Source organism: Ambystoma mexicanum, chromosome 3p (assembly GCF_040938575.1).
Source record: "Ambystoma mexicanum isolate Mex_15411 chromosome 3p, UKY_AmexF1_1, whole genome shotgun sequence".
NCBI classification, from domain to species: Eukaryota; Metazoa; Chordata; class Amphibia; order Caudata; family Ambystomatidae; genus Ambystoma; species Ambystoma mexicanum.
In genome coordinates this window covers 767478237-767490596 of record NC_090925.1, presented here as the reverse complement: position 1 = coordinate 767490596, position 12360 = coordinate 767478237, and the positions used below count along the sequence as shown (strand labels likewise).

General features: G+C 44.1%; 1 protein-coding gene across 3 annotated transcripts in view; it reads right to left on the bottom strand.

Annotated features, from left to right (window-relative positions):
• Window positions 1-708: 708 nt before the first annotated feature.
• The window catches only part of THOC6 (THO complex subunit 6), a 214823-nt gene continuing 203171 nt past the window's right edge, over window positions 709-12360 (bottom strand). For all 3 annotated transcript variants that reach the window (XM_069651700.1, XM_069651702.1, XM_069651701.1), the window contains exons 12-13: window positions 6014-6142; window positions 709-860 (exon numbers count right to left, since the gene is read on the bottom strand). In XM_069651700.1, coding sequence (XP_069507801.1) covers window positions 777-860; window positions 6014-6142 — 213 coding nt within the window. In that variant the 3' untranslated portion in view covers window positions 709-776. The remainder of the gene's footprint in view (window positions 861-6013; window positions 6143-12360) is intronic.

Below are 12360 nucleotides of genomic sequence, written 5' to 3'. Positions count from 1 at the left end.
TCTATTGTCTAGTTTCTCTTTCCCGTCGCCTCCTCCCCAAACCTCCCCTTTCTTCCCCAAAACTAAGGAACAACAGCCTGGAAGGGTCACAATATGCCACTTTTCAGACAAGGCCAGGAACCATAAACCCACTACAGTGGTGAGGAGTGGAGGATAAATATGAAAGCTGAATTGATGAGCAAATTCCAGACATACCCTCTGGCGTGGCAAACAATCATCTACAGCTATCTCTCCATTTGGCGCTGTACCCCATAGAATACAGTTGAGACTCACAATTGACCCACAATAAAAGCGGTCCATTTGTACACAACTCCTCCATCATTTTGTTTAACTGCCTTCCTGAGCATCTTATCTACCCTTCTTCCTCATCCCAATTATCTACCAGACTTTGCTCCTCCCTACCACTACTGCATGTTCCATCATACTCCTCCTTTGCTCTCTGACAAGCAAGCGCTTCCACGCCATATCCTATGCCAGGAGACGTTATGCAAATGCAAGATAACGGAATACAAAAAGCTCTAATTTTAAATGCTGCACAAGCCAGACATGTACTTGCAGGTATCCATGATCCAATGCTCTCAACCAGAGACCGAGATTGTGCTCCGAGGTGGATATGCTCAAGGGATTGGCAGACAAATACACAGCGCCTCACCTTTAAGACACTCTGGTGGCTCAGGAGAGTTGCACAGTCATTGACAGACAAACCAATCCGAAACACTGTTTTATTATAAATAAAAGCTTAAAAAGGAAACCAAAACACTGGGGAAATGTGTGCATCAAACAAACGTGAAAGAAAATGCGCGATATCCAAAATTTGTAAAGACATCAACTTTTGAACTTGTTCCAGCAGCCGTCAATACCTGTGGGGAGAAGTAAAAGAAAAGTTTAGAACAGATTCTCGTCTCCCAAGCTGGCACTGAGATAGGATGCTCTTCTAGAGAAACGTAACTTAGCCTGGAAAAAGAACATCCCTATAAGCAGCCCTACAGATAATAGGCGTATCAGCCACTTTCACTCCCTAAAAATAGGCAAATGCTTCCAAAAAATAAAAATAGGCAGTGAACATATTCCGAACAAAAAATGGGAAAAGGGCACATGCAACAACCTTGTGCCCCTACTTCCACTCCCACAGCTCTGTGGATATGTTTGGACAAGCAGTGCACGTAGTACCACAGGAAGAGACTGCTATTACTACTACAAGATCAGAAGAAGTAAACATGCATCTTTCAATGTGTATGCATAACTAGGTGCAAAGAAATTATAAAAACATGCCCATTTCCCAATTAAAACAGTTTTACTCGCTTATAAAATACTCTCATTGGGAACTGGACTTAGATTTTTACTCCCTAAAAAATCTTTTTTACTCCCAACTTCAAAATCTTATCTGGAGAACGGACTGCAAGAGTGATGATGCACCTGGGTTTTGAAATATATGTAGAGGTTGGTACACTAATTTTTCCAACCCTCTCTCCAAAGCAAAAGGGTGCCTCCCTAAGTGCAAAAACGAGTGAGTTGTGCGATGCCCCCTACTGATCATTAAAACAAACTGATAGCAAGGACTCAGCGTCACATATGTGACAGATACTGCCTAACCGCAACAATGGTTTAGCAACACACTGACCCTTTGATGGCTAAATTTAGTTTCATCCTCCAACTATTGAAAGCCAATATTTTCATCCTCGTCCCACATAATGGCGCACCTACTTTCAACCTCTCCAGGCAACAGTTGCAGGCACACAAAATCCCCCTCCCCCCCCCCCCACCTACCTTCAGAAATTTGTGGGCAGGATTTATATGTTCCAAGTTTGACTTTTGGAGCAGTATGGTGCAATCTCATTCTAAGTAGGTGAAGTAGGCTTTGCTGCACATTAATCGTATGCAGTTCAGTGTTGCTGGCAAGCAGGCTTTAGTTTTGCAGCCTGGCATCTACGATTCTCATTCTCCGTTAAAAAGAAAACATAGCGAGACCTTATAATAGGTTGGCCGCAAAAGAAATCGGCTTTGACCCAAGTGAGATTTTTGACAACAGACTGAGCAACTTCCAAACTTCACAATGGGTTACGGAGTCAGCATCCTGATCAAGAATTGCAAAATGTGCATGCGACCAATCTGTTCAGATGACTCAATGTGGCCTTTGGGTGCTTTCAGCCACTTTGGTTTTGATTGGCTCCTTAGCACCTCCACATATATGTATGTGCTCTGATGCTGCAACGCGTGCTGAAAATTGTCAATACAAAGTATACAGCAATAGCCAATCACCCTAGGAGGCATCCTAGGCCATGCAGAGGGGTGCTGTCCAATGAGTGGCTGCATGGATCACCGACATAGTGAGACCTTAATGTTTGTGCACAGGACTACTGCTTGCAACATGGAAGGTGTGCTGCAAAACCCAGTCCATCTGAACCTGAGCACAGCAGGGAAGGCAATCCATCATAACTTTGTACGTCGCATGTGGTGGACCTACGACATAAATAAAGCAAGATTCTGCATGCAGCTGGTACCGCACAACTTTGTTGCCCTAAATGCTTTTATAGTTTACGCCTCACATGGGTGTGAAATCTGCTGTATTTGAATTCCTGTGTCAAAGCAAAGATTGCAGCATTTTTACTTGAGCAGCCGTCTTCTGTCCCCTTTACAAGTCAGGCTTTCTTAGAACACACCTGCATCCTTTTTAAAGGGGACATCTTAGCTGGACCCCCATGCTTTCAGACAATCAGCCAAACACTTGCTTTACACCATCCCTTGCTTGATAGACTATTACTGTGCTTTCCCACAAACTTCACCCTTCTTCACTAGACGCAGCATCCAAAAACAGAATTGTGTCACTCCCACTTTACGCTTTCCGTCCAAGAGCATTCTTTGCTTTTTTCCACATAAGAGTACAACAGTGTCTCCCGTTTAATCTAAACATTGTCATCTTCTAGTTCGGCTCGAATATCGACTGTTTTGTTGGTCTCTCCCCCAAACCCCTTCCCCCCCCAAAATTAAAATAATAAATTAAAACGAGTCAAAAATCAAGCTTAGATCATGGAGACCACTGTGATTCTGGAAATGCATTGGAGGGACAGGGCCTCCCTGTCCTTGTCCTGTAGTCCTTTTTCATTTGTGTTCCGTATCGTTTTCTGCACAGGAGTCCATGTGGGACTCCTGGCAGTGCAGCTCTTCCCGTTTTTGGTTTGGTGTACAGACCCATGGAATACCCTTATGGCACCCAGGGGTGAGGGTACAACCCTGTGCCCCTAGTGTATGTTTTTGGGCACCTATGTGTGGCCCACAGAGCAGGGTATGGCCTGGTGAAAGCTTCATGCTGAATTTGACAGGTGCTCGGAGTATCCTCCATTTTGGGATACCCAGGCCATGCCATTGGAATCAGTTGATTCCTGATGGGAAACAAGATGGCCTCTGTGGCCTCTTGCTTTCTATTGCCTGTTACCTTGTTTTCCCAAAGTCCTGGGAAGCCCTGGCTCTGTCCCTTCCCCCTGACAAGCTGTTGGGTGGAAGTTCCATATATGGTGTTGTTGTGAAGGCCAGGCCAGACTGGCTGTAGCCTTCCCAGTGACTGTATGTTGTGGGTACACCCTGTGGGGTGGGACCTGGATGAATGGAGTGTGGGACCATTATGCACTTCTTGTTGTGGATGTCTGGTTTCTGGTGTTTGACACAATGAGTGAGACAGCCCTGGCCGAAACTGGTATGAATGCAGTGTGGAGCGTTGAATGGCTGGGTACTTGTCCCAATACACATAACTTGTTGTGAGTGTCTGGAGAGAAGTGAATGGCCAGAATGCACTATGCACCTGATTGGCTGCCTGCCGGCATGAATGCCCTTCTGACCGATTGGTTGCCTGAGTGTGACCCAGCAGAATGAATGGGAGATCAACTAGTATATCTGGGGGCCTCTCACTGCTAGAATTCGTGTTCAGAAGCTGAAGAGAAACTGGAGTTGAAACTGAAGCTTAACCTTGAAGCCCTGCTGGAAGAGAAGTCTTGCTGCCTCTCTACTTCGTCGATCTGAAAGCTGCTGTGTCTCCAAGGACTGACCCAGAGAGGACCTGGCAAGGCGCCCTCTTCCTGAGGTAGGAGAGACCATCGTGCACAAGCTGATCTTTGCCAAAGCTCCCTGGTAGACAGACCTACGACAGGCTGCGACCGGAGACGGGGACCGCCGCGAAATCATAAGGAGAAGCGCCCGGACTCTTGTCCATCACCGTCACCGACCGATGTCGCCGACCAGAGCCGCCGTGCTCCCTTTGCCTAAGTAACATTTGATCCAAGGATGCTCTCGCCTGCACCGTCGACCGCTTTGTCCCACTGGAGAAAGTCAAGGCCGCTGACGCGCCGAGGAGCATCCGTCGGTAGGTTTCCCTCCACCTAAAGACCACAGAGATGCCGACATCTCAACGCCCTTGCTGAGACACAGTTCTTCAAACTCTTTGCGGTCCTGAACTATCGTCACCAAGGTGCCCTGCACGCCTCTTCCTTGCAGGACACCAATGCTCCGTCATAAACGAGCACAGCTAGGAACGAAGCTGCCACCTCACCATCGTCGTTCAACCCTTTTCCCGTGGGATCTCGACAATCCGTGGCTCCTGCCTTAAAGGGAGCCGCTCAAGAAGGATCCGTTGACGACCCGACGACGAACTCTGCTATTCCAGGTACACTGAGGTTGTAGAACTATTATAGAAGGAAATAAGACTTCTAGAACAATATATGTACTTGTCTAGTGATATATCTTTACTTTACAGGTTGCCCAGGTTGGGGGGAGGGGGATCTCCACACAGAACTGTGTCTAGGTAACGGGCCAGTATTCTGCCAATTATTCTAACCAACTGCTTTCCTCCTATGTCTATTGTTGGTTACCTCTATTAATTGATTTGTGTGACATTTAACCTGAGTACAGTTGATGCACTTTAATAATTGTGGTACCACTTAGAACTGTATATATTTGCCATTATAGATTCACTGAGCACAAAGTGAGTTATTATCATTGTGTACATAACCTTGAACTTAATTATATAAAGACTGCGTTTTAACTAATACAGTGTGTGGACATTCCTTTGTGGGGGCTTGGGGACTACACTGTACTTAAGAGCCAGCCTGCATCACCTCCTGAGAAGCTAGGCCCCGATTGCTCGTCCATTGCTACCAACAATAGAGAATCTTGGCTGGGGTCCTCTGTGCCTCTCCTCTACCATATAGAGAGCAGAAGTACAGACCCCCCCCTCCAGTCTTTACAACCACAAACTAACAGTGGTCGATGGAATCACACAACTGCTCAACTGCCTTCCAGCACTTTTGTTATCAATGTCTCACCCCTCCTTGTTTCATGTCTTGACCACCTGCTTCTCTTCACTCCTTGCCCCAAGTCATGACCTCTGGTGCCTCTTACAGACATCGACCAGCCACTTCTGCATGTTTCACCCCCCTTTCTCTGGCCTCCCATTGTTTCACCTACCCCACCAACATATACCCCCAGCGTCCTTATTCCTGGTACTTACAGCTTCACCATTTATGCTCTGCCTCCAAGACCTAGTCACTGGTCTCTGTATTCTCCCCGCTCCCCAATTAGCAGTCCACTGCCCTGCTTCCACTTATTTTCCAGATTCCACTCATACACCCACGCTGCAGCTCCCACCTCATCCTTGCTCTTAATATCAGCCGTGTTCCCTCCCACCAAGCACCAGAGGGCCCACCTCTAACCTTTAACCAAAGGGGACCCATTTATCCCTGATCTACTAGCTTCAGGTCCCACAATCAATTCCCTGGTCCAGTCCCACCACCTCAGACCCTATGACCCTGACCCTCACAGACCTACCTCTTTGCTCAAGGGTTGACCTTCTCCCTATTACAGTTTCTACAACTAGCTTTAAGTCTTGGCTCTGCATTCTTCCAACAAGTCTTGCTCTCTCTGCCCTGCTAGAGTTTCTCCCCTGCTTCAAGCATGTTACAATACAAGTACCTATCTATTGTTCCAGACAGACCACTTTCTGCTCCAGGACCCGACCCCATTTTACCTTGTTCTCCTGAGATTGTGCATTTACACGCAGTGTGTAGATGGTACGTGGTGTGCAGGCGACTTGGGCTTTGATGTCTCCGTTGATCTGGCAGTGGTTAATGGTCGGACTGTGGCCTGCAGACAAAAGCTGAGGGGGAAAAATATTAGGGCACATGAGATGGTTGAGATAGGAAGGTAGAAGAAAAAAGTGAGGGTAGAAAAAGAAGGAAAGAAGAAGAGGTAAAAAAAGAAAGTGTTATATCTGAAACAAAATGCTTACAATCTCAGTAGATAACTCCCTGGGACCGTAGCCACCATCTTGCTTTTGGGTTTGACGCGCAAAAGATATCTTTTTTTTTTAAAGCCTACCCAATGACTTTGTCAGCTCTGCTCCTAGGTGGTCTAATGGGCAAACCATACCATGTTAGAAGATGTATAAGGGACTTCTGACAGGATCTGGCAAAATAGGTTTCCTAAAAGACAGGCAAAGGTTGTTCGCAGGGTTTAGAGTTATCAAGAGATGTAGTGATAAGGTTGCTAAAAGCCATCTTTTCCTTGACTACATTCCTTCAGGGATGCAGGTCAGCCTCATTTCAAGATGGTGGAGGCTCATCACAGAACTGATTGGATGATTAATCTGATGAAGTCATTTGGAATTTTGAGCAACATTCTAAACTATCCTTCATCCAGGACAAAGTAAAGGAAGGTCACAGTTTTCGGAGTCTCAAAAGAACTTGAAGTAACTTAGAACTAATTTTCAAAGAACAAAACTGAAGAGAAAAGAACTCTAAGACAGACACATCATCAACTAGAGAGATAAATGAATCAAAAACCATTCTATACTGAAAGACTTGAATTGTACATACTTGGTTATCAGCAGAAACTCCTAGTGCTTAACTATTATATGTTATTCTTATGGCACTAAGTGCTTAATGGTTATAGAGGAATAATTTAAACATTGAACTGCATTGCGAGTGTTAGCTGAACATGTTACTCGATTAAATAGCACAAAGTCTGCAACACAGATTAGGATAACGGTAATCAACTGTACTGGAGAACACTTAGGCCAAACCTCTCATGACTTCTGGGAAGGCCGTATGTCTCAACAGGTGCACGAGAGCTGCGGCGAAGGAATCATAGCACACGGGTAACTCTAGTCAGACTAAAGAACGCATCAGCTTGAGGGAGTGCAGCGGCCATTACGTCAGCATCGTTCAGTCTGAACTTGACTGCGTGGGAGCATTGTGAATCTTTATGTGGCCTCGTTACCTGGAAACAGAGGTGCAGTGCACAGAACGCTATGAAAAATCCTATTCACAGCCCGTTCTTGACTGCGCAGAAGCACAGTGCTCATTAGAATGCTGGGCACAAAGCTACTGCCATAAACCGCGCGCTGCTGCCATAAACAGTGCGAGAGGAGAAGTGATTTTGTAGAAAAAAAGACCAAATCCAACAGAAGCAAAGTGAACAAGGCTTTACAAGAGCTGTGTGACAACAGGTTTCATAGAACCTAACTGCATTTCTTATCTGCTGCTGGTTTAGTCAAAACAAAAGTAATCTTGAGCACTGCAATTTTCATTTTCTGAAAACTTACAACATCCTTCAAGTTGTTCGAGGAGGCAATCAGGTAAAGAGGAAGGGGCATAATGTGGATGATGTAGTAATTTAGTAAATGTGACAAATCTGAGCAATTTGTCTGTTCTCCCCAGAGGGGAGCCACCCCGTTTGAAGCTAGGGAGGTGAGCCCTAAGCAACACCCTCCTGAAGGGTCTGGGCAAGTGGGACCTCACTGTGAGAGACTCCCCTCTTGGCGACAAGGACTCTCATTCCAGAATGGAACTCCCTGTTCAACCCACCTTGTCTTCATATGGAAAATACTTTTACATCTCCCACAACAAATGAATTTATCACAAGAATATATTTATTTTTTAATTTGTATAGCGCGCATAAGCTCTCGGGCAAGTGATATCCAACATCCCCAAGGGGAATTCATTAGAGCGCAACGTAACTGCTCAATTATGGCAGACTTCAAGGTTGAAAGCAAACGCATCAAAGATAAGTTCTTAGAAAGAGGCTATGAGGAGGGCAATTTACAACAACAAGTAGTAAGCTCAATCAAGAGAGTTGATTTACTGACACCTAAAACAAGTAGAGACAAAACGGAAGCTAGGAAAATTCGATTGATCACTTGCTATAATGCGGACAGTCATAAAGTGTATTCCATCATTAAAAACACTGGCATTTGTTACACCTTGACATGGATGTAAAATGATTGGATAGACCGGGAGCCTAGTTTTACCTTCTGCAAAGGGGTCACTTTGAAAAACATTTTATGTTGATCATTTATGAAAAAACGCACAAGCGACTAGATCATGGCTACACTTAGCTCAAAATAATGGTTTTCATAAATGTGGAAAGTGTGCTATGTGTCAATATGCTTTGGAAACACAATCAGTCGAGTTCAACAAACTGGGGGCACACCAGATCGTGTCATTCATTAACTGTAATTCTAAGTTCATCGTGTATTGCATTATATGTGTGTGTGGTTTGAAATACATAGGAAGCACAATCAGACCCCTTAAGATTAGGATCAGACAACACCTTTCCACTACTGCCAGCCAGGACTCGAAATATCCCCTGGCTAACCATTGGCAAACCTGCCACCAAATGGACAATAAATCAGATATTATATTTGTGGGTCTCATTAAGGCAACTTTAACACCACAATGTGGTAACCTAATTAAGAAACTGCGCAGACTGGAAGAAAAACTTTTTGCAAATATCGCACGGTGCATTCTGGCCTCAATTCAGATCATGAACTTGCTGTGTTTCTATGATTTAATCACTACAAAATGTACCCATACATATGGGACATGTAACAAGATTTGTCATGTATTTTTCAATTGCATTCAATGTGATTATCATCGGTTCTTTACAACTGTTCATAGTTACTGCAGATTAGAGTTCTCTGATGGCTTTCTCAGATACATATCTGATTGCTTATACGCCTCCGATATTAGGCCCTTCACACATCAGTGATTGTATTTAGACACAACCAGGTGATCAGTGCAATTGGGCGCATACACATTTAAATAAGAATGTCGTCTTTAATTCACTTGTTAAATATTACTGTAGATACATAATCATGTTTTGCAATTTGGTTCTTACGAGCACACAAACAGGTGTCTCATAATTAAAAACATTCCTTGAGAATTGCATGGAACACATTTGAGTTAGCAATTTTCCAAAAAGATATGCTTTTTATCTATAATAGAGTATTATGCCCTCCATTATCATTTTACAAACGTTACCGGCACTATCATTATAGTTATCCTGATTGGTCCTATACGGGATCTATAGCCAATAGGGTTTAATACAGTCAAGATGGCGGAAGCTGCTTGCCATCACATTAGTTTGCTTGCACGGTCTAGACGCCCAGGTTATATATGTACCAGTACGTCCATGCCGCGTCTAGTCCCTGAATTACATGAGGTAAGAGAGTTCAGGCACAGTCCCTTAGCTGGGAGGAAGAGTCAGACAAGTAATTAGGCATCTTCAAGGGCTTGATTCTGAAGGTTACGAATGCTAATTGAGATCCTTTGTGTTCCACCTTTCTCCACGCATCGGGAACCGAAATTCTGATGTTACCACATTGGATTGACTGGGACCATGATTTAAATATCTTGTGATTCATTAGTTAATTTCCGCTACCGCGAAGGAATGGAGGTATGTGCAGGACTTTCCTTATTTAATTACAACATGTATTAATTGGAAAGTTTTAGTATGTGACATTTACTCTACATATATATATATACATTTATTGTTTCTCAGGTCTATTACAGTTGAGCAACCATCCTACCGGACACAGGCTGGCAAATTCTGCCAGTCGGACGCATTACTAGTTATTACTACAAGGTACCCTTCAATTGCTAATGAGCTTATTAGAATGTTGCACGAGCTGGTGCCTGGTTGTGCACAGTTCTAGGCTATATTTGGAAATAAAACTTAATGGTTTAAATTGCCTCATACACTAATTTCGTGTTACACATGGTTTTCTTTTTCATTTGGCCTTCGATTCATACCCACCAATGGCATTGGGTATGTACAATAATCGCTCCAAAATCCTTTTTGGTTTTAATTTTCTGTTGATGTTGCATTATTATGATTGTTGTTTACATTGATCTGGGCTGCTACTATAACTTTCTTTATTATTATTTTTCATTTGACAAATGTTTTACACATTGGACTATTGGTCCTTATATATTCCAATTCATATTGCGATACATTATGCTTGGGAATTGTCACTCTGTCCTCCGGGTCGAACGGCGGGTTGCTAACCCAATTGGTTGTATCAAACTATAATTTGCATTATTTATTTTATGCTAATATGTCAACAGCCTCTGATGAAGAGCTAGGTGATGCTCGAAACACATGTGAGGCTGTACATTAATTATTTTCAGACCAATAAATTAATTGGTGCCTCTCAAGCACCAGTAAAACTATCACAATTGGCACAGTGCGACTGTGTTTGTATTAATTACTCTACTTAATTGGAGTGCTAAGGCCTAGTACCCAGTCTCAACAGTCTCCCGCAGCCTTCGTGACGCTCTATTTCAATTGCAAGCACGGTGGTCCCCTACTGACTCTTTGGCCACCCAGGTTTCTTTGTCAACTGCTCAACTATCCTGATAAATTATTTCTCGAACATTTTTCTTTTGGCATACACTATTGTCCCACACCATTTGTATTTACAAGGATTGGAAATAGGTTTATTAGTATAGGCCCTTTTATTTTGACAGAGACTCGACTAGGATTGCGTTATTTGATGGCCGTACCTTACTCCCAACCTTAGATTTAGGCTTAGATAGTCATTCAACCAACCCATTAAAGTTCAATAAACACCCTTGACCTGTGATCACTTGCGTCTGTCTTCACTGTTTGATACCATGCCTTCCTTACAACTTGAAGAAAGACAATGTATTTCAAGGTAGGTAGACCCCTACTGGTAAGCTTTTACACTCATAATCAATGATAAAACGGTACCAACTCATTACATTTTTGATTGTGGGACATGATTCATAGTAAGTAAAGCAACTAATTTACCTTTTAAAAGGAGAAACCAGTAAATTAAAGGTAGGCATACACTTAATGGCACTTTGTAACTTCTTCTTTCACAGAGATCCAGCTACCACAAAAACCTTTAGCAAGTAAGTACTTTTACACTAGTTATATAGTTATACTTCCAAGACAGAATCCTTTTCTTATCCAGTCCTTCCCTACTCTATTGCAGGAGTTCCCTCAGAGGCAGAAGAGGGGCCGCAATAGTCTAAGAGCCAGCTTTAGACAGGTTGAGATAGGGTTCAGTTGCAGGAAAGTCAAAGTTCCAGAGGATATCGTCTTAAACAAGTAAGTAGCAGCTTTAGAGTTAGTTAAAGTGTCCAGAGACTTCACAGAAGGCTCCCTAATATGCATTCCAGTTAGGCCTGGTTAAGTAGTATGGGCAAACTTCCAACCAGACGAATCACCCACTCCGCCTCACAAGATGCCCACCAGACTTAAGGTAAGTATTACCCAAGCCCACACAGTACCTTAGGAGAAAAGAACAGCTTCTGAGTGGATGCCTTCAGGATGCAGCAGCACAGGATCTGGTCCCTGGATTCTTGGTCTGGAGACGAAAGAACTGGACGGGAACTTGCAGCAGCAGTCAGAGGAGGATTCCATCAAAGGTTTCTTCACAGATTCTTGCGGCTTTTTACAGCAGACAGATGAACTAATATCGCCGGTCGGATTCTCTTCACTCTCTCGGTCCTGCACTCTAGGGAGGGGACATTAGAGATTTGAATCAGGTCTCTGGAGATCCAGGAGGAGTCCAGCAAAGTTTCAGCTGGATTTAGACTTCGGAAGACCATGCACTGCACTCAGGCTCGACGTCCCAGGGTATTGGTGGTTTGCAGCCCAGCAAGGTCGCACCACGTCATGGGATGGCTCAAAATGCAGGTCTTGAGACTAGTGAATCTCACCAGCCTGTTTAGGAGCCGCTGTGTCCGGGACCCCCAGGTTGATTGGAAGGAAGGCTTGCATCAGGTCCTGGTTACACAGCAGGCTCTCTGGTCGTTGGAAATCGCTGCAGACATCTTTTCTTCATCATCTTCCTCTTCGGTTTCAGCTCCAGTGGTCGCAGCTTCCAGGTTCAGAGTATTAATCAGGAACTACAGCACAACTTCTGCAATCCCTCCCTGCAGTTTACAGAATGGGGTGGTCTGACTGTCCAATCAGGACAGCCATATCCCCATTGGGAGATGGTTCCTTTCACGCATGGTGAACGACAAAGGTCTGCAGAGTTTTGGACTCCTCCTTCGCTTCCTG